The sequence below is a fragment of the Capricornis sumatraensis genome, chromosome 1 (assembly GCF_032405125.1).
Source record: "Capricornis sumatraensis isolate serow.1 chromosome 1, serow.2, whole genome shotgun sequence".
NCBI classification, from domain to species: Eukaryota; Metazoa; Chordata; class Mammalia; order Artiodactyla; family Bovidae; genus Capricornis; species Capricornis sumatraensis.
Genome location: NC_091069.1, coordinates 19,084,741 through 19,108,498, shown reverse-complemented (window position 1 = coordinate 19,108,498; position 23,758 = coordinate 19,084,741). Strand labels below are relative to the sequence as shown.

Genomic DNA, 23,758 nt, shown 5'->3' with positions numbered 1-23,758 from the left:
GCAGAGCTCCCGCAGCTCCGCAGCAGGTTCTCATCAGTGATCTGTCTTATACATAGCAGTGTAGAGATGTCAATCCCCATCTCCCAATTCACCCCACCCCCCTGCCTTTTCCCCTCTGGTAATCATACGTTTCTTCTCCACAGCTGTGTCTCTATTTTTGCTTTGCAAATAAGATCTTTACTATTTTTCTAGATTCCACATATTGAAACCATCTTTTTACATGTCTGTTCTCCTAGATTTGACTATTACCTCCTTGAGAATAGAAGATATATTAGACAACTACACATATAAACAGTCTGATACAAGGTACAATTTATATATTTCTCAGTTTCTTCTTCTCTGTATTTATTGTATCTTTTAATTCACCTTTTACAATCACTTGATTGACTAAAAAAAAAAAGTACCTTCTTTGTTCTTTTCATTATATTTCTTGGCAATATTAGACAAAGACCTGGAGACACAAATAAACAAATCAATTTATTTGGAAATCATTCATTTGAAGACAGTTAAATTTTGAATTCTTCTGAAAGAAAAGTATAGAACAGTACTTGAAACTGATGCCAACTTTTAATGCAGAACCAAGCACTGAAATAGGGAAGAAGACACTGCCACTCTTTGTTGGCATTTTAAGATTTTTTCACTTTCCAAAATAATCTTTGAAGACACATAGTACCAGAAACCAAAAGGTACATGGATGAAGTGCTAGTGACTCTAGAATTTGTGTATGATTTAAAACTCAGGAGAATGAGACACATGTGCATCTTCCTAAAAATGGAAGAAAACATGATCCAAACAACTTACTAAAGGAGAATGAAATCTCTGACAAATACCTGAGCCAAAACATTAGGTAAGGAGTAACTGCTGCTACTAGTCAGTGTTCTATAACAACTGAGAGTCTCTACTTTCTACTGAGACATAACATATGGAGTCCTTTACTCTGAATAATTAGGGGAAAATAATAAAATTTTTTTCTCCTAAGACTACATACACTTACCATTCTAAATTGTCATCCAATAAAAAGAGCAGTTTCAATGCCACTACAATGACAGCTACAGCTTGCACATCATATTTAACAGTTTTTGCCTTTTTAGCTATAGGATCAAATCTTAGAAAATCCGCTTCTCCTATTCCAGTCGCTTTTACCACTAGGCAGGTTAAATTATGCATTTCATCTGTTGAAGAATAAAACAGAAAAATGTGAAATTAAATTCTTTGGTTAATGAGACCATACTAATGTATACATCCAGGAGATAAGCTTTATCTTAAAATATGATACTATGCCAGAACTCTGAGACATACCATTTTCTGTATACATAAACCAAAAAATGAAATGTGTAGAGAAAAACATATGGTCGAATCCTGGCAAGGTCTATCTTCTCCTATTCTGACTTCCCAAAATGCCTGCTATCTATGGCACATATCTTGGCACCAAATATACAGGCACACATCCATCTTCTATTGCTTCATCCACGCCCCTTGTCTGTGTTTCTACAGCAATCTGCATTTACCTGAAACTAACTTTCCTGTAGGACCAAGGGCTTCTCTAAAAATGTGCACTCACTTGGGAAGCTAGGGAGCCTGGCTAGCACACTGGAAGGCCCAGTGTGCATCTCACCCGCTGCCCTGCTTTCCCAAAGAAATTACACGCTCAGCACAGACTCATCTATTATTCAAGGCTGAGTAACTTGGGACTTGGAGCCAGAACACCTACAGCCTATATATTTAGGCTTTCTGATCATGAGCTTTGTGACTCCGGACTAGAGCCACTCAACCTCAGTTTCTTCACTTGTAAAATGGGTTATGGTGAGGATAAACACAGGACATAAAAGATAGGACAAGTGAATTATACTTTGAAAACTCTGAATTACTAAGCAAATTTCTTTACTTACTAACTGAAGTACCTATATTTTGATTAAATTCAAGTACAACAGTTGTTACGTACAAGAGCATAATAAGTTGTATTGCATTTCCTATATACTGTCAGTCATTATGTTCTGTTGATTCTATTCTCTGAATGTAGTATACCACACTTTTATAACAGTTCAAATAACATTACATACAGTATATACATGTCTCTATTTAAAGTATTATATACAGAATTTTATTACTATAAAAATGGTATTTCTTGAAGAATGTCTCCCCTATTTATTTAAAATTAATATCTTGAATTGCTTCTCTTATACTAAAAGTACATAGTAATAAAAAGCAAATGAAAGAAATTATGAGGAAGGAAGCCAGGACAGGAGAGAAAAACTAAGATTCTGACCTGGAGTATTATGTGACCTGGAGTATTATATGATGCCTCGGCCATCCGGCAGCCAGGCGTCACTCAACCTGCCTACATCTCATCTGAGATGAGCACACCCACCTGTCCTCCCTTTCCACCTTCACGGATGAGGTAATACAGATGAAGGCACTTTGGAAACTCTACAGGGTTCCCCACAAATTAAACAGACATGATTATGAAAGCTGCCAGGAATTCTCTCTGGCCAGCTCCTCAGTCCCAGGATGAGGGATAAAACTAAGGGATGTATTTGGAGTTCAGTCAGAGCCACCAAGGAGGCAGTGCTTACTCAGCAAGGGTGTGTGTGTGTGACATGCTTGCTGGAAGCTGCTTTCTGCCCAGTTCCAAAGACGACATTGTCATACATAAAGGCACTGAGGAGGGGCATTCGTTGCCCTAGCATGCTTAAAACCACCTTTAGCTTTCTGGGAACCCGAAAACCTCTCTTTGAAAAAGGGCCAAGTACACAGATCTCTTCTTTTTGATCAACAGCACAAGAGAACTATAGAGTGCAAACTTTCAGCTTTGAAAATGGCAATATTCTAGAAGTCTTCTTATAATTTCATGGGTAGGAGGCCAATCAATGTCACATTTTAGAATGCAATTTCTAAGGTGAAGGGACCACCACATCTTAGTTTGTAGATCTATTTTGTTTACTCTTTCCTCCCACTATTATGTAATACAAACTCAGTATAGGACATTTATAAGATACATAAAGTGGGAAGAAAGAAAAAATGCATTACTATAACTTAGAAATAGCACTTCAATATTGGGGTAAATTTATTCCCAATATTTTCATGAATATTTTAATTTTATATAGCTATGATTATATTATATATAATTTATAATTTGGCCTATTTCCTTTTCTATTATGACATAAACATTTCCCATGCTTTTATATACTCTTCACAAACATAATTTTAAAAGATGCACATGGTTCTACTGAATATACAAAATATTTACTTAAACATTACCTTTCCATTGGATATTTATTTCTGATTTCTCAGTATTATAAATAAGGTCAATAACATTTGTGTATAGTTTTTTATCTATATTCCAAATTATTTCTATTGAACACTTTGTGAGAAGTAAAATTTTTCTATCCTGGCTCTTTTTAATATGGTCTCTAAAACAGCACTTTACAACATCAGATGATAGCAGTCTCTCTCTGTATATTATAGCAGTTTTAATTCTACTTACTCTCAGGAAGAGTTACGTGAGAAATACTATTAAGTTATACACACTGGTCAGAAAACACTACCACCATCGTTTCTGTCCAATAGCAACTATGTGAGCTAGATACTTGCCATAACCCAGCCCAAGCCAGTTATATTTTGGTAATTCCTTGCATTCTTTCCATATATGAGCTTACGATTTTGGAGTATATAAAAGAACAGAGGAAGCTGCCATATTTTGAAAAAACCACTCCAAAAGTAACTCAAAAAACCAAAATCCAAAACAATAAACTGATATATGTAACATGCCAAAGTGCAGAAATCAGACTTCCCAAATTCTGGAATCTTAATCAAAGAGCCAGTGACTTCTAAAGTTACAGCAAGAGACATACATTCCTTAGCTTAATAAATGATACCTTTGAGAAGCTTATTTTTTCCTCTTTAAAAAATACTTTATAAGACTTAGATTTACATTTGTATACATATGTTACTCCAATTTATGTTTATTTTTATAGCTAAAATTATATCATACATGCAGTTTTATAGATTTTTTTCATATAACATGCCTTTTCCTTTCCTATTAAAAATATATTCAATCACATTTTTTTATACTGCATAAGCAATAATATAGTCATGCCATGTTTGTATTTTCTGTTAAGAATAGAAACCCTGCATTTCTCACATTTCTAGTTTAGCAAGAAATTCAGGAATAGATTCCATCGGCGAATTCCGCTGGGGTGACCTGTGTCTTGGTGTATTGTGAAGAAGGGTTAGTGAGGCTGCCTTTGCATCCTACCAGACCTTCATCTCCATTTGTTTCAGGGACTGGAAATAGCAATGTTACTAAACAATAAAAATATCACTGAAGATTAACTTCTGGGATTTTAAAAATTGGAATTCTTTATTTAATAATCATGCTTCATGCAAATGAAGGAGTGCTGCCCTTTTTTGGTAGAGGTTCCTAAGTAATTAATAATACATACTGAATCATGTGTTACTTGTATTCAGCAAAAATTTACTGTAAAAACCAAACATTATCTTTCAAGCTTATCCCTCCCATCCAAAACAGAACTCATTACTTCTGAAAGTGTCCTTTTAACCATTTTAAATGGTCCAAAACATTTTAAGAAAGAATTTTGAAGTTAAGCTTCATGTTACTGTAAACCCTGTCAGGTGACTCTAATAGTCTCTGATTGAGAGGATTCAATACATTTTTCATAATAATTCAATAAGTCAAGGCTTACTCATAATATACACCTCACACTTACCAGGGAGATTGACCTCCATCAAGTATTTCATACACAAGATGTTTGGATGAAGATAGCAGTTTTCAGTTATGTCTGGAAAACGCGGCAAATCTAAGAATGTGGCAACTTCAATTATTTTTTTAAAGATAACTTCATAGTTAGGCCAAGACTGGAATGAAAGAGATAGTCAAAGTAGCAATTTTTGCAACATAAATTATTTTTAAAACTACTTCCTGATTTTAAAAATAACATGTATTCACTGAATAAAACTTGGAGTATAGATTAAAAACATTAAGGAGAAACACCCATAAACCCCAAATATCCTCACTGAGCTGTTTTAAACAGTAATAGTGATAAATTAAAAAGCCACTAAAATTCTATCTGGCTCTAACAATTCTTACTGGCCTTACCTATGATATAGTGAAGCCATTACTTCTTGCCAATCATGGAAGAATCTGGGATAAAGCTGCAATCCTACTGGAATTATGATGTCATCATAATCCTAGCAAAGCAGGACTTTCTGCTCGCCTTCCCTAACCAGCACCCTCTCGCCAACCTTCAAATTCACAGCTAACAGATTCAGTTCAGTGTTACATAATATTCACATGCTTCTATGTTGGAGATGACACCAGGGCTTAAGTCTAATAGTTAAAAATGTGCAATTCAGCTTTCTATTTTCTCACATTAGCCTCTAAGAAAGAGTATCTTACAGAATTCAGGAAAATGTATGAGCCAATATTAATAAATTAATTCTGTTCATTTTACAGGCACCCTTGTAGTTAATTTGGTATGCTATTTATATTTTTGCAATTTCCAAACATTTTTCTCATTGATACTACATATAATTTTTCCTCATTTACTTATCCATTCACATAAAAATATTAAATTTAGAGTCTATTCTATGTAAGATACTTCAGGAAATATAAAGATGAATAAAGTGATCTCTTCAAGGAATATATACTCTAGAAAAGGAGGTCAGTGTTCAAAAATAACTATAGGATAAGAGAGCTGTTAAGTGCTACAACCAAGATTTTTTTTTTAAGATCTATGGAATTTCAGAAAGACTAACATTCTGACATGGTTGGACCTCATTAAAATTAGGCTAGAATACAAACATTCTGGAAACCTGTTTGGCAATATTTATTACAGTTGACTGGAGGTATAGAGTTAGATTACTCTCAGGGTGCAGGTGATCATGACTCGAAGTGGGGACTGGATGGAGCTTCTGGGGTACAGAGATCATTGTTTCTTGATCTAGAGGGCTGGTTCAGGTAATGAAAGTTCATCAGGTTGGGTACATTTGTGATATGTTCACTTTTCTGTATGCAAGTCTAGCTTAAAAAAACATGGTAAGAGAGAAACTTCAGTAAACTATTTTGTATAACAATCACTTCATACATCACGCTACAGGAGAAATCATCCAACCAGCAAATTCAGAGTTGGCAAGACCTTTAAAGGTATCTGGTCTAAATTTGCAAAACCCCTAGCAGGTGTATGTCTAGCTCTTTTAAATCTCTAGTGATGGGAACTCAATACCTTTCCTGAAGGTAGTCTATTCAATTTGTAATGCATTTAATCATTACAAAGTTCTTCCTTATTCTAAGTGAAAATCTGTTTCCCAACAATTTGTACCAATAATATTGCTCTGTCATGTCTTGCCCATTTTCTATATGTGTGAAGGTGTGTGGGAACCAAGTGAAGGAACGAATATGTCTCTGTTCAATGTTACTTTGGTACATTCAGCTTACATGCAATTATAAAGCACAAGGGAATACATTATAATGGTACTGGCTCAGATGGTACAGCATCTGCCTGCAATGCTGGAGACCCGGGTTCAATCCATCCTTGGGTTGGGAAGATCCCGGGGAGAAGGAAATGGCAACTCACTCCAGTACTCTTGCCTGGAAAATCCCATGAACAGAAGAGCCTGGCGAGCCATAGTCCACAGGGTCGCAAAGAGTCGGACGTGACTGAGCGACTTACTTACAGAAAACAAACTGTAAATTTCCAGAATTTATAACTATGTCCAATTTTACTTTGCTTGAGGTTACAACCTTCTTTGTATTATATTTATTTTGATACTGGTATTTCAGTATCTAAACTTTTCATTCCTTATGATTATACAGTGGAAGTGAGAAATAGATTTCTGATAGATAGAGTGCCTGATGAACTATGGACAGAGGTTTGTGACACTGTACAGCAGATAGGGATCAAGACCATCCCTATGGAAAAGAAATGCAAAAAAGCAAAATGGCTGTCTGGGGAGGCCTTACAAATAGCTGTGAAAAGAAGAGAAGTGAAAAGCAAAGGAGAAAAGGAAAGATATACCCATTTGAATGCAGAGTTCTAAAGAATAGCAAGGAGAGATAATAAACCCTTCCTCAGCAACCAATGCAAAGAAATAGAGGAAAACAACAGAATGGGAAAGACTAGAGATCTCTTCAAGAAAATTAGGGATACCAAGAGAACATTTCATACAAAGATGGGCTCGATAAAGGACAGAAATGGTATGGACCTAACAGAAGCAGAAGATATTAAGAAGAGGTGGCAAGAATACACAGAAGAACTGTACAAAAAAGATCTTCATGACCAAGATAATCACGATGGTGTGATCACTCACCTAGAGCCAGACATCCTGGAATGTGAAGTCAAGTGGGCCTTAGAAAGCGTCACAACGAACAAAGCTAGTGGAGGTGATGGAATTCCAGTTGAGCTATTTCACATCCTGGAAGATGATGCTATGAAAGTGCTGCACTCAATATGCCAGCAAATTTGGAAAACTCAGCAGTGGCCACAGGACTGGAAAAGGTCCGTTTTCATTCCAGTCCCAAAGAAAGGCAATGCCAAAGAATGCTCAAACTACTGCACAATTGCACTCATCTCACATGCTAGTAAAGTAATGCTCAAAATTCTCCAAGCCAGGCTTCAGCAATACGTGAACCGTGAACTTCCAGATGTTTCAAGCTGGTTTTAGAAAAGGTAGAGAAACCAGAGATCAAACTGCCAACATCCGCTGGATCATCGAAAATGCAAGAGTTCCAGAAAAACATCTATTTCTGCTTTATTGACTATGCTAAAGCCTTTGACTGTGTGGATCACAATAAACTGTGGAAAATTCTTCAAGAGATGGGAATACCAGACCACCTGACCTGCCTCTTGAGAAACCTATATGCAGGTCAGGAAGCAACAGTTAGAACTGGGCATGGAACAACAGACTGGTTCCAAATAGGAAAACATCAAGGCTGTATATTGTCACCCTGCTTATTTAACTTATATGCAGAGTACATCATGAGAAACGCTGGGCTGGAAGAAGCACAAGCTGGAATCAAGATTGCCGGGAGAAATATTAATAACCTCATATATGCAGATGATACCATCCTTATGGCAGAAAGTGAAGAGGAACTAAAAAGCCTCTTGATGAAAGCGAAAGAGGAGAGTGAAAAAGTTGGCTCAAAGCTCAACATTCAGAAAACAAAGATCATGGCATCTGGTCCCATTACTTCATGGCAAGTAGATGGGGAAACAGTGGAAACAGTGTCAGACTTCATTTTGGGGGGGCTCCAAAATCTCTGCAGATGGTGACTGCAGCCATGAAATTAGAAGACGCTTACTCCTTGGAAGGAAAGTTATGACCAACCTAGATAGCACATTCAAAAGCAGAGACATTACTTTGCCAACAAAGGTCCATCTAGTCAAGGCTATGGTTTTATGTGAAAGTTGGACTGTGAAGAAAGCTGAGCGCTGAAGAATTGATGCTTTTGAACTGTGGTGTTGGAGAAGACTCTTGAGAGTCCCTTGGACTACAAGGAGATCCAACCAGTCTATCCTAAAGGAGACCAGTCCTGGGTGTTCATTGGAAGGACTGATGCTGAAGCTGAAACTCCAATACTTTGGCCACCTCATGTGAAGAGTTGACTCATTGGAAAAGACTCTGATGCTGGGAGGGATTGGGGGCAGGAGGAGAAGGGGACGACAGAGGGTGAGATGGCTGGATGGCATCACCGACTCGGAGTTTGGGTGAATTCCGGGAGTTGGTGATGGATAGGGAGGCCTGGCGTGCTGCAATTCGTAGGGTCCCAAAGAGTCAGACATGATTGAGTGACTGAACTGAACTGAAAATTAGGGAAACTGAACTTTTTATTAGGGAAAAAAGGCTTTCAGTTTATGCTATATTATTAACATATGATCAACACGTAGCTGAAGAATACAAAGTAAATTTCTGTCTAACAAAATAGCAATGTGGCCTTTTAAGGCTGTTTCTAAATGCTTAGGTACAGTAATTCTACTTGTATATGAAAATACTAGTAACAATTGTATTTTAATCTGTAAATTTAAAAAGGGAAAAATGACCCAGTCACTGAGCTGCTGCCAGGGACTCAGTGCCCCCCCCGCCGCCCCCCCGCCCTCTGCCTCCCGATGGAGGCTCTGTCCCCCTGCCCGCTTTCTCTCGCCACCACCTTCCACAGGCCATTTCCACTGAGGAAAAGGAATCATATTGTATGTCCCCTATCCAGAACCTCCATTCTTTCGATCCTTTGCTGATGTAAGTGAGGGTGATGATCTGCTTCCTGCTGGCGCTGAGGATTATATCCATGTAAGAATTCAACAGAGAAATGGCAGAAAGACCCTTACTACTGTCCAAGAGATCAATGATGATTACGATAAAAAGAAACTAGTGAAGACATTTAAGAAGAAATTTGCCTGCAATGGTACTGTAATTGAGCATCCAGAATATGGAGAAGGAATTAAGCTACAGGGTAACCAGCACAAGAACATATGCCAGTTCCTGGTGGAGACTGGACTGGCTAAGGACGACCAGCTGAAGGTTCACAGGTTTTAAGTGCTTTTGGCTTACTGAAGCTTTAAGTGAGGATTTCCTTGCAATGAGTAAATTTCCCTTCTGTCCCTAGTCACAAGTTTAAAAACCTCACAGCCTGTATAATGTAACCATAATTTGGGGTTTGCTTTTAACTTGGGACTAGTGTAACTCCTACATGCAATAAACTGAAAAGAGCCAAAAAAAAAAAAAAAAAAGTTAAAAATGAAAACATATACTCTCAGTGACCTTTTGGAAAAGCTGTCTTTTTATCTTTATAAAATCAACTCATTTAGACATCTGCTTCATTTTGCCCAGAATTTGAAGTATCTTCTCAAGTTAACAATTAACGTTACTGACAAGATTTATGGTAACCCTAATCCTGCTTCCCTGATGGCTTAAGCTGCAATGCAGGAGACTGGGGTTCAATCCCTGGATCGGGAAGATCCCCTGGAGAAGGAAATGGCAACCCACTCCAGTATTCTTGCCTGGAGAATTCCATGGACACAGGAATTCTAGTCATGGAGCTACAAAGAGTAGGACATGACTAAAGCGACTTAGCACACAATCCTTTTAAATAATGCAGGTAGGAGATGAAATTAAGTACTTTTATCTGCAAACAAACACTAGAGCAGTGAATGTTCCTCTTTGAAAAATAATCATCTCAGAAAACCAACTTAATGGATAATAAATTTATGACAAGTAATTGTAAGATCATTAATGAAAAGGAATCTAATAAGCAAAAAAGAATTGATGCTTTCAAACTGTGGTGTTGGAGAAGACTCTTGAGAGTCCCTTGGACTGCAAGGAGATCAAACCAGTCCATCCTAAAGGAAATCAGTCCTGAATATTCCTTGGAAGGACTGATGTTGATGCTGAAGCTCCAATACTTTGGCCACCTGATGCAAAGACCTGACTCATTGGAAAAGACCCTGATGTTGGCAGAGACTGAAGGCAAAAGGAGAAGAGGGCAGCAGAGGATGAGATGGTTAGATGGCATCACTGACTCAATGGAAATGAATTTGAGCAAACTCTAGGAAATAATGAAGGACAGAGGAGCCTGGTGTGCTGCAGTCCATGGGGTCGCAAAACGGACATGACTTAGCGACTGAATACACACACAAAATATCCACACTGACATCTGCTACCTTCTGCCTCCAACATCACGTGAAATGGTGGCCCAACCGGCTCTACAGGGCTTGCTACAGACTAACCTCCCCACACATCTGTTCCTACTCCAACCAAGCCAGGCCACCCTAGGGGGCTGCACCACCAGCTCAGCAAAGCATCCAACCTGGGGCAGGAGACCAGCAGGACTATGACACAGCACCGTTGAAGAGAATGTGATCACAGGATCACATTTTTGTTTCCGTGCCATTGTCCTTGGCCTGGAGAGCAGAAGCAGGCTCTAATTTTGACAAGATTCCAAAACATGGATATAAAATAATTACAGTAAACATTTAATGACTGTGTTAGAATAGTCTTATTTTGACTTTCAGAAAAATGTACGCATGTATAGAACACACCTAAAGGAAGGATGTCATAAAAGTTGCTGGACATTTGTGCTATATTTCATTTGGAATCTATGATGTGTTAAGTAGAATAAGAGGACTACTAGAATACTGTTTAAAACTTTGCAGGGTTCGGTTCAGTTCAGTTCAGTTCAGTTACTCAATCGTGTCCGACTCTTTGCGACCCCATGAATCGCAGCACACCAGGCCTCCCTGTCCATCACCAACTCCCAGAATTCACCCAAACTCATGTACAGAGAGTCAGTGATGCCATCCAGCCATCTCATCCTCTGTCGTCCTCTTCTCCTCCTGCCCCCAATCCCTCCCAGCATCAGAGTCTTTTCCAATGAGTCAACTCTTCACATGAGGTGGCCAAAGTATTGGAGTTTCAGCTTCAGCATCAGTCCTTCCAACGACACCCAGGACTGGTCTCCTTTAGGATAGACTGGTTGGATCTCCTTGCAGTCCAAGGGACTCTCAAGAGGCTTCTTCAACACCACAGTTCAAAAGCAGCGATTCTTCGGTGCTCAGCTTTCTTCACAGTCCAACTCTCACTTCCATACATGACCACTATAAAAACCATAGCCTTGACTAGACGGACCTTTGTTGGCAAAGTAATGTCTCTGCTTTTGAATATGCTATCCAGGTTGCTCATAACTTTCTTTCCAAGGAGTAAGCGTCTTCTAATTTCATGGCTGCAGTCACCATCTGCAGTGATTTTGGAGCCCAGGAAAACAAAGGAGTTTAGGTATAACAGTACTTTGTTTTATACTGGTCTTTGGTTATCCCCTAATTAGTCTACTTTACCTCTAATTTTTTTTTTTTTTTTGTGGAACAAGATGCAATAACATAAGACAGACAGAGCCAGAGATGAAAAGACTAGTCCGTATTGCTCAGAGCACATTTCTATCAGAACCACTTGCAAGACGCTGATTTAAAAGTCCTCAATCCCACACTAGACTTCATAAATCCATCCCTAACACTAGGTCTAAGAACCTATAGTTTAAACAAACTCTCCACAATATTCTTGTGCAAAATAATAATAAAATGAAATGAATTGGCTCTCCACTCCTTCTTCCTGGAGCCTGGAAGAGACCCTCAGATGGTTTTAGTTCACAAGCCTGATGAGAGAAGTGCACCCACACATTCCAGCGATGGCTAAGATGCTACAGAAAGCCAGGAACAAAAGAGCACGTCAGCTGGTTTCTATTCACGCTGCCTAGCAGTAGTAATCCTGGAAGGGAGTGGGAGTGAGGGAACCTGAGAACACCTGTTATCATTACGCTCGTCTCAGTTTCCCTCAGGTACATTTCAAACCTGCTAGATGATTACTCTAACAGAGGTTGCACAAACAATCCCAAGAGCGACATGCGGCCTACAGAGGAAGATGGTGAAAAAAATCTGGAGTAAAGTTTGAAGACTCAGAGTGTATTAAAGCTTGATCCAGCGAGATAGTCATCTGGAGGGGCTCAGACAGTGACTGACGGCTCTGGAGGAGTCTTTTTCTTCCTTAAACCATCAGGGACCTAGTTTCACAAAGGGCGTAAGATTGCTCCGGGGCAAAATGAATCATCATGGCAAAGTGCCACTCAGTGGGTTTGGCTGAACCAGCATTGCATCTTTTCTTTTCACTCATTCAGAGAGGAGATTAGAATGTTGTTGATCAACATTCACAAAGCTGGAGATGTACTTCAGAATGGATTTCCAGGTTCCTCTTTATTGCTTCTTGCTGAGTCTAGTGAGGGATGACGAAATGACTAATTCTTGAGAGGCCTTAGAATCACTGTTGAGGACCATGGTAGAATAATATATATGTTACATACTAACTGTTTAGAAATTGGTCTGTGGGTTTAAAACACATAAAGATTTTTTTAAAAAAAGGCTGAAAATACACAAGTATTTCCACTATCTGCTAAGTCATTGGCAGAATAAATTCTACCTATAAGAGAAAAGTCTGTTTAGGCCCAACTTTGGCTTAAGCAGCAATTTGCTTATCTGGTACTCTATACAGAGATGGTGTCTCTGAAAAAAAATAGATTTTTAGTTTATTCTACCAGATGAGCTGAAAGATTTTTGCTAGAAATAAATGAAGCTTCAGATTAGCACTACACTTCAGAAATTTGACTCAAAAAGAAAGCAGCAGAAGAGACAGAGGGCAGAAAGAAAGAGGAGGAGGTTATCTTCAAATTAAAAAATAAAGAAAATGAAACAGTTTACCTCCCAGGAGTTGGGAATCACAACTTAGAAAAAGGAGATGGTTGGAAATTCTGAAACTTAATTTTCACACCTGTTTCCTCTTCTGAACTCAACACAAGTCAGAGTAATGGCAGAAAGACAAACCCATGGCCCGCCTGGAAGAAGAAACAAACCACATCAATACTCTCTACTCTGGATTCCACTCCCCTATGTTGTAAAGTGAGTTTTGTCAGATTTGTTGTTATGGAGGCCCACATGAATATTAACAGAACAACTTAATGGAAAGAAATAGTTCACACAGGATAAAGGTTCAAGGGTCTTTAAAGCCTTTTTTTCCCCTCCTCCCTTTGGTTTCTTTTTTTTTTTAAGGTGTGCTCAACTTTCTGGAATAACAAAAACAAAACAAAACCAAACACAGAAGAAAAACAGTCCCAAGCAGCCCACACACACAAAACTCCACGGGCATTATCTTCATCACCATCTCCTAGAACAATCGCACCTTTTGTCATTTCTGGTGGAGGTACAGCTGCTGAAGAAGCCAAGACTTAGTAGAGAAAGCTAAGACATGAAGGGAGGGAAGAAAATGCTTCCTTTGTTAACGAAAAGCTGTTTCCATTTAAAAGTTTCAACATACTATGGAATAGTGAATGCACTTTTGTGAGCAAACACGAAGTGTACAATGAAGAAAAGCTGCCTGTCAACTAACTAAGTAAACAGTCATCTGAAGGCATCCCAAACCTTCCCCACTTTTCTTGAAAAATGAAGGGGAGAGGGGGAGGGAGTATGTATTATTAGTAGCCACAGTGGAGGATGTGTCTAAAACGTATAGTAAATATGACACACAGGGCTTCTAGAGGGCTACAGATTCATTTAATTACAATATTCAGAAATCCCAAGGCAAATGTGTTTTTTAAGGCTATAATCAATTGTTCTAGCATGCATTAAAAATGGCATGCTTGGGAAAGCATTTTATTGAATTTCACAAATATTCCACTGAGTTTATTTTCCTTCATGAAGCAATGCCTGAAGACAGGTAAGGACAAGCTAGAGTTTCTGTTACACAACAGCAGGCTCTTGTGATAAACCTGATTACAATACCCTGTCAGAGGTGAACTTCCTGCTTTGCTATTAAAAAAAAGCACAGTGCCGCACCCTTACTTATTGTTGTTCCAAAGCAAAAATTCAGCTGAGAAAAAGCTAATGCTACATGCACCTGTTAACCCAAACCTAAAACAAGACTTTCTATGGCAAAGGGAAATTAATAAAGAATAAAACTATGTCAGAAGAGATGACAAAGCACTGTAATATATTACTTATGGAGGAAGGATAAAATGAATTCCACATGCATTATGATTCATAAAACAGTTCAATTCGCATTTCTGGTCTGCTAGAATTAACTTAATTGTTGTAAATCTATTAGAAGTAACAAGAAATATACTTTTTATATTCAAAATCTAGTCTTCTGAAAGCCTATGGTGAATACATTACTTTATGTGAAATATAGTCTTAGTCCTGGGGATAAGACCATTTCAGACACATGCTGTCAACTTGCCCAGACCGAGATAAACCTTATGAACAAATACAAATTTATGAACCGATGACCAACTCAAAAGGAGACGGTCATTTGGTTTGGCCTCAGGATCAGAGTTGGGAAAAACCTACCGAAGTTCTCCTTCTTAAGATGCGTCTGCCCTCCAAACATTCTGCTTATTGCAGAATACCTACATTTAAATTCAGCTATCTGTACTGAAGCATATTAGAAGGTGGTATCCAGAAGAGCAGACAATCCCCAAATAATTTCCACTTGATCTTGGCAGGGTTACATGATTATTTTTGCAGCAGGCTAACCTTTGTCACGGGGCTTTCCTGGTGGTTCAGTTGGTAAAGAATCCACCTGCAATGCAGGAGAGCTGGGTTCGATCCCTGGGTTGGGAAGATCTCCTGGAGGAGGGCATGGCAACCCACTCCAGTGTTCTTGCCTGGAGAATCCCAAGGACAGAGGAGCCTGGCGGGCTGCAGCCCACAGGGTCGCAAAGAGTCAGGCACGACCGAGCGACCGAGCACAGCACAACCTTTGTCATTACTCACTTTTCCTTAGGCAAGTACAAAACTTGGTTCTCATTCCTTCTCCTGGGAGGCAGAGTTTGGGGGAGGCCTGGGCTGAGCATGCTGGGTACCAGGGGTGGGTACTGACACAGGATCAAACTAAGTCACAGACACTTCACATGAAATCACTGGCTTCACTCTGCAAACATCAGGTATTATTTTTCTAAAAAAAAGTCATCCATGTAGCCTCAAACTTACATTTTCTGACTAGGGTAATTTACTATTGGTTTCAGTACATGGGTGAGCAGTACGAAGAATTGATAAGATTATTAATCTCACAAGCTGGTTTTCATGAGTGATACTGACACACCCATAAATTGAGTTTGTAAATGTCCTTACTTATAAGCAGAAATTACATCCCTTATGCATTTACCACTACAATATCAGTGGAATGCTTTTTTATTTTTTCAGCTAAATGCCACTATTTAGTAGCCTCCTGATACATAATAAATACAGAAGAAGCAGATTGGAAGCTTACTACTTAGGTAGAAAAAAATCCCCAGCAAATCTATATGAACTCTGTCTAAATAAAGTATTTAATTCTGTTTTTCAGCTATTTCAAATCATTTAATCAACAAACACAGAGTCCTTTTCCATGTATACAGAATTGTATTATATATGAGGTTTTATGTGTGTGTGTGTGTGTGTGTGCACCTGCTCAGTCATGTCTGACTTTGTGATCCCATGAACTAAAGCTCTCCAGGCTCCTCTGTCCATGGAATTCTCCAGACAAGAATACTGGAGTGGGTAGCCATTTCCTACTCCAGGTGATCTTCCCGACTCAGGGATCAAACTTGCAACTCTTGCATCTCCTGCATTACCAGGCGGATTCTTTATCACTGAGCCACCATGGAAGCCCATGAAGTCCTATGGATGACAAATACAAGTACAGACTTTATTTTTCTGGGCTCCAAAATCACTGCAGATGGTGATTGCAGCCATGAAATTAAAAGACGCTTACTCCTTGGAAGAAAAGTTATGACCAACCTAGATAGCATATTCAAAAGCAGAGACATTACTTTGCCAACTAAGGTCCACCTAGTCAAGGCTCTGGTTTTTCCAGTAGTCATGTATGGATGTGAGAGTTGGACTGTGAAGAAGGCTGAGCGCTGATGCTTTTGAACTGTGGTGTTGGAGAAGACTCTTGAGAGTCCCTTGGACTGCAAGGAGATCCAACCAGTCCATTCTAAAGGAGATCAGCCCTGGGATTTCTTTGGAAGGAATGATGCTGAAGCTGAAACTCCAGTACTTTGGCCACCTCATGAGAAGAGTTGACTCATTGGAAAAAACTCTAATGCTGGGAGGGATTGGGGGCAAGAGGAGAAGGGGATGACAGAGGATGAGATGGCTGGATGGCATCACTGACTCTCTGCACATGAGTTTGGGTGAATTCTGGGAGTTGCTGATGGACAGGGAGGCCTGGCGTGCTGCAATTCATGGGGTCGCAAAGAGTCGGACATGACTGAGCGACTGAACTGAATGACATGATTCCTACTGTCAAAGAGGAGCTAGGGATGCAAAGAATATACAAACAAACCAACTGCTGCATCTGCCCCTGGACTCCTCCTTTAGTGCTCCCACTGTGGTTCTCCCTCCAGAGGCAACTAATATCCTGAATTTTGTTTACCATGAACTTTAAAAAAAAATAGTTTTATCATACATATAAATATGCCTATATATTTAGTTTAACTTCTTTTCTGAGCTTAACAAAATAGCATCATACTGTACATAGTTTTCTAAGACTTGCTTGTCACACTCGAGAGAATGTTAGATTCATTCCTGCTGCTTGTATCTAATGTTGTTTAATACACCATGTCTGACTATGTCACATTTTATCCTTTTTTCTGGTGACAGACATTTAGATTGTTTCCAGTTCTATTTGTTTGTTTTCTATTCATCACCTAGCTGCCTTCTTTAGCCTTTTAGCTTTGTATCCTTAAACACTAATCTCCATCAATAGACAACTAGTGAGGTAATTGTGGCATATTTATTCTGTGCAGCTTCCAGAAAAACAAAAAGTTAAAGTTAGTAAGTTAATTGCAGTTATACAAGAGATTAAAAGAAAACTAAATCATGGCATCTGGTCCCATCACTTCTTGGCAAATAGATGGGGAAATAGTGGAAACAGTGGCAGACTTTATCTTTTTGGGCTCCAAAATCACTGCAGATGGTGACTTCAGTCATGAAACTAAAAGATACTTGCTCCTTGGAAGGAAAGTTATGATCAACCTAGATAGCATATTAAAAAGCAGAGACATTACTTTGCCAACAAAGGTCTGCCTAGTCAATACTATGGTTTTTCCAGTAGTCATGTATGGATGTGACAGTTGGACTATAAAGTAAGCTAAGTGCTGAAGAATTGATGCTTCTGAACTGTGGTGTGGGAGAAGACGCTTGAGAGTCCCTTGGATTGAAAGGAGATCCAACCAGTCCATCCTAAAGGAAATCAGTCCTGAATATTCACTGGAAGCACTGATGCTGAAGTTGAAGCTCCAGTACTCTGGTCACCTGATGTGAAGAACTGACTCATTTGAAAAAAAACCTGATGCTGGGAAAGATTGAGGGCAGGAGGAGAAGGGGATGACAGAGGATGAGATGGTTGGATGGCATCACCGACTCAATGGACATAAGTTTGAGTAAATTCCAGGAGCTGGTGATGGACAGGGAGGCCTGGCGTGATGCAGTCCACGGAGTCACAAAGAGTCAGACATGACTGAGTGACTGAACTCAACTAACTGAAGAGATTATCCCTATTCTTAGAAAATATACACTAAAATATTTAGGGATGATGTGCCATGTAAATATAACTTACCCTCAATGATTCAGAAATAGAATTGCAGAGATAGATAGAGTCATAGAACAGTACAAAGGATAAAACTGTAGGATAAAATAGTAATAGTACTTGAATCTGGGTAAAGGATATATTTTTATTTTTGCAGCTTTTTTATAAATCTAAAACTATTCCCAAATAAAAGTTTATTTAAAAAAAAAAGCTCTCTAAAGATATACCATGTTCCTGGACTGGAAGAATCAATATTGTTAAAATGACTATACTACCTAAAGCAATCTACAAATTCAATACAGTCCCTATCAAATTACCAATGTAATTTTTCACAAAACTAGAACAAAAAATCTGATAATTTGTACGGAAACACAAAAGACTCTGAACAGCCAAAGCAATCTTGAGAAAATAAAATGGAGCTGAAGGAATCAACCAATTAGAATACTTCCTTGTTAGGAAAATAAACTACACACAAAATAAAACTAAATACACAAAAATAAACTAAAAGTGGATTAAAGACCTAAATGTAATCATCAGAGACTATAAAACTCTTAGAGGAAAACATAGGCAGAACACTCTTTGATATAAATCGCAACAAGATCTTCTATGACCCACCTCCTAGAGTAACGGAAATAAAAACAAATGGGACCTAATTAAACTCTAAAGCTTTCACACAGCAAAAGAAACCTTAAACAAAATGAAAAGACAACCCTCAGAATGGGAAAAATAATTTCAAATGAGGCAATGGACAAAGGATTAATCTCCAAAATATATAAGCAGCTCAATATCAGAAGAACAAACAACCCAATCAAAAAATGGACATAAGACCTAAACAGACATTTCTCCAAAGAAGACATTTAGATGACCAATAAATGCATGAAAAGGTGCTTGACATCTCTCATTATTAGAGAAATGCAAATCAAAACTACAATGAGGTATCTCCTCACACTGGTCAGAATGGCCATAATCAAAAAATCTACAAACAATGAATGCTGGACAGGATGTGCAGAAAAGGGAAGCCTCCTGCACTGTTGGTAGGAATGTAAATTGATACAGCCACTATGGAGAACAGTATGGAGATTCCATCAAAAACTAGAAATAAAACTACCATGAAACTGAAAGTGAAGTTGCTCAGTTGTGTCCGACTCTTTGCGACCCCATGCACTGTAGCCTACCAGGCTCCTCCCTCCATGGGATTCTCCAGGCACGAGTACTGGAGTGGGTTGCCATTTCCTTCTCCAGGGGATCTTCCCGACACAGGGATCGAACCTGGGTCTCCCGCATTCCAGGCAGAGGCTTTAACTTCAATTCCACTACTGGGTATATACTCTGAGAAAACCGTAATTGAAAAAGATAACGTGTACCACAATGTTCGCTGCAGCGCTATTTACAATAGCTAGGACACCTAGATATCCATCAAAAGATGAATGGATACAGAAGTTGTGGTACATATACAATGGAATATTACTCAGTCATAAAAACGAACACATCTGAGTCAGTTCTAGTGAGGTGAATGAACCTAGAGCCTTTTAACAAGAGTGAAGTAAGTCAGAAAGTGAAAAAAAAATATTGTATATTAATGCATATATATGGAATCTAGAGCAATGGTACTGATGAACCTCTTTGCAGGGCAGGAATAGAGATGCAGAGGCAGAGAACAGACTTGTGGACACAGTGGGGGAAGGAGAAGCCGGGACAAATTGAGACAATAACACTGAAACATATATGTTGCCGTATGTAAAACAGATAGCTAGTGGGAAGTTGCTGTTTAACACAGGGAGCTCAACCCAGTGCTCTGTTACAACCTAGAGGAGTGGGATGGGGGTGGGAAGGAGGTTCAAGAGAGAAGGGACACATATATACTTACGGCTGATTCACACTGTTGAATGGCAAAAACCAACACAACATTGTAAAGCAATTATCCTCCAATTAAAAATTATATATATATAAAGGCTAATTCCTCCAAAAAAAAGCTCTCTAAGATACAAGTGAAAAAGGCAAATTGCAATAGTTACTGTTATCCAGATATAGTCTCATATTATTTTAAGCTTATACTTTCTATCAAAATCTCTGTAAGAAATCATTCCCCTCTTTTACTCCTGCCCCCTCAGTCAAGATTAATTTAAAACTAGTCAACAAAAGAGATTGTTATTAGGGTAAGAATTTTGTATAAACAAAAGTTTATAACCATGATCCTCAAATAACATGGTCCAGCTGGTAGAAAATTCAGAAGCAAAGATTAGACAATATTTGTGAATAGAGATTATAATTTTCAAAAAAATCCAGGAATAAATGAGCAGTTGGATACTTTCAGGCATTCAAGAAAGAACTGTTTAGGTAACAATCAGCTAAAAAGCATCTGAATATTGACTCTATTTCTAAATGTCTAAAAAGTAGTATTTGGAACACTTCTATTTCTGCCGTTAAAGCACTAACTACTATGGGAATTGACTTCCCATGATAAACAGAGAATTGGAAAAAATATATAAGGGGACTTCCCCCTGGTGGCCCAGTGGTTAAGAATCTGCCTTGCAATGTAGGGATGCAGATTTGATTCCTATTTGGGGGACTAAGATCTCACATGCCCCGAGTGCTGCAACTACCGAAGCCGGCACCACTGCAGGGCCCACGTGCCGCAGCGACTGAGACCATGCGCTCTGGGGCCTTGCCCCAGAACTAGAGAGCCTGCACGCCACTACTGAGCCCATATGCCCCAACCAGAGTTCATGTACTGCACCAAAAGACCCCACAAGATGCAACGAAGATCCTGCCTACTGCAACTAAGACCCGATAAAGTAAATAAATAATAAATTTTTTTTAAGAAAAAATATATGAAACAATTTCAGGCATTAGAAAACAGGAAGCACAGGATGATGTGTCCTGAAAGAAGAGAAACAAACGGCTGAAGGATGCTGCCTGGAGGCAGTCTGCAACCTGCAGTGCAGGGAGCAGGGAGTGAAACAAGAGCCCCCATGGTCTTGCTGAGTTAGATAGAGATTAGAGTTCCTGGAAGCTAGGGTGGCTGTAATTTGCAGACAGAATATGAGTGAGGACGCAGATGCACAGAGAACTCTGGAGGTCTGCAAAGGGGTCCTCTCAAGTCTTTGGCTGAGTACCAAACTGTGCATGCTTAAAAACAAAAAACCTGAGGCCAGGGGAGAAAAAAAAATCACTGGATCTTTTCTCCCAATGAATCCAGACAATTCTCAGGGCTCACAAAAGGCACCAGCTGGAGTGGAGAGGCTTCATAATAGTGGGGGCACTAGGTGAAGTCTTTCAGAGGGTCATCATTTAGTAGGAGGAGCTAAGTTAGTCCAAGAATAAAGGCTCTGGAACAGCCGTAAGAAGCTTGCAAACAAGTTTCTAAATGATCAAACTGATATCCAAGCTACCTAATCATACACCAGAACAAAAATCCAGTATCCATCAACACAAAATTCACACTGTCTGCATCCAATCAAAACCACCAGGCATGGAAAGCAGGAAAACGTGGCACACAATCAGGAGAGAAACCAGTCAACAGCCTCAGAGGTAACAGAATCAGCGAATGAAAACCTTAAAACACCTACTGTAAATACTGTCAATAAACTGGAGGATGAAAAAGAAAACATAAACATAGTGAGAGACATAAAAATAGGACTAAAATGGAAATTTCTAGAAATGAAACACATGGAATCTGAAATGAAAAAAAATAGTGGAAAAAAGCCAGCAGATTACAAATACAAGAAGTAAAGATCAGTGAATTTGAAGACATCACCATAGGAACTATACAATACAAAACATTATGAGGGGAAAAAAACAGAAGGCTGTACTTTGAGTTTGAGACTACTATGTACAATGACCTTGGCAAATGATTCTACCTTCTGAAGGTTTTGAGCTTCCCTGGTGGCTCAGACAGTAAAGAGTCTGCCTGCAATGCAGGAGACCCGGGTTCAATCCCTGGGTCAGGAATATCCCCTGGAGAAGGAAATGACAACCTGGAGAATCCCATGGACAGAAGAGTCTGGCGAATCCCAGTCCATGGGGTCATAAAGAGTTGGACACGACTGAGCAACTAACACTTCACTTCACTCTGAGGTGTTTACTCACATGTATAATTGGGAAGATGGTGAACCATATTCATGCAGAGGTTTAGTAAGGATCATAAATGTCTCTTGAAATAAACTGAAAACAACGTGAAGGCTGTGAAGGTTAAGAAAGCCTATGAAAAGAATTCCTTAAGTGGGTAAATGCAGGATAATATTTAATATTAATATTTAGTACCCTGAAAACCTGATGAAGAGCAAAGGGAATATAACCTTTAAGTACTATAAATAGTGATAAAGACTCATAATTAAAAGAACAGAAGCTCTTCCACTGGAGACATGAAAAGAGAGCTAGAGAAGGACTAATGTAAACAAAAGACTTAGTGCCTCCCAAAACAAAAGTGCCGGCGCTCAGTCGTAGTGGACTACAGCCCGCCAGCTCCTCTGTCCATGGGATTCTCCAGGCAAGAATACTCGAGTGGTTTGCCATTCTCTTCTCCAGGAGACCTTCCTGACCCAGGGATTGAACTTGGGTCTTCCACACTGCAGGCAGATTCTTTACCATCAGAGCCACCAGGGCAGCCCTAACATAGTAACTTTCAGTTCATTCCTCCAAAGCAACATAGTGAGCAAATAACAACAAAACACACTGTTTTTTAAAATTTGAGATTAGTTCAAGTTCTCTATATAAAACTTCTGAAATTTAGTCTCAACAGTACACTTATTTGCAGTGCACATATCTCACACTAAAGCTGTATTCTGAAAACAGCCTAAACAATGAAGAAACCACAAAAAGAAAATACAAATAATAGTTCTACTCTTTATTAAGATATGATTACTGTTCCATATTTGAATGGAACAAAAAGTAGATGACTTTTTCAAACTTCAACATGAATTAGTAAATCAGGAGATGAATATAAATTACCAAATTGCTCTAATGTCTCATAAGTGACTACAAAGTAAGAAAGAAAATAATTTACCTCTATGGCAAAGATTCCTTTGTCACGTCCATATAATTTCATCTCTTCCGGAAAATGCTGAAAAGCATGTATGTAAGGAATATGTTCCTCTTCAACAAATCTGTATTTTTGAAAAACTTTCAATATAAGATATGTACTGATTTGGCAAAGTAAGCAAAAGAGGGGAAAATATTATATTTCAAAGACAAAGTTAAGAAGCAGTTGAGTATATTGTATATCTCAAATAGATTTAAGAATAGTTAACCTGAAAATATCTGTATTTCTGTTCCCTTGTGCAGAGACAAGATTTAGTTGATTATCTAATAATCTCTTCTGTTTCTGCCCAAATAGATAAAATATTTCTGAAAGGTATGTTTATCTTATTTGCCAATTTACCAGGCTTGTAGATATGGCATTCCTTCTATCTATCCCTATTTTCTCTGATGTGATTAGTTTCTACTCATCTTTTAAATCACTTCCTCAAGGAGACCTTTTTGATCTCTGTTTTGCTTGTTAGAATACCTCCTTGCCCACCATTTGCCTATGACCGTACACAGTAGGTACCCATCACTGGAAGAACAATTAAAGAAACACTTGTTTACCACTCTGTCTCAATGTCTGGTACATAGAAACCGGTCAACTATTCTGAGTAAATTA

General features: G+C 38.8%; 1 protein-coding gene and 1 pseudogene across 1 annotated transcript in view; one reads left to right on the top strand and one right to left on the bottom strand.

Moving 5' to 3' along the window:
- TAF1B (TATA-box binding protein associated factor, RNA polymerase I subunit B) overlaps positions 1–23,758 on the bottom strand; it is a 54,804-nt gene that overhangs the window by 9,109 nt on the left and 21,937 nt on the right. The window contains exons 8-11 of the mRNA XM_068980322.1: positions 23,123–23,222; positions 4,728–4,875; positions 995–1,172; positions 405–451 (exon numbers count right to left, since the gene is read on the bottom strand). Of these exons, the coding sequence (XP_068836423.1) occupies positions 405–451; positions 995–1,172; positions 4,728–4,875; positions 23,123–23,222 (473 nt within the window). The remainder of the gene's footprint in view (positions 1–404; positions 452–994; positions 1,173–4,727; positions 4,876–23,122; positions 23,223–23,758) is intronic.
- On the top strand, positions 9,206–9,546 carry LOC138090446 (eukaryotic translation initiation factor 1 pseudogene; annotated as a pseudogene).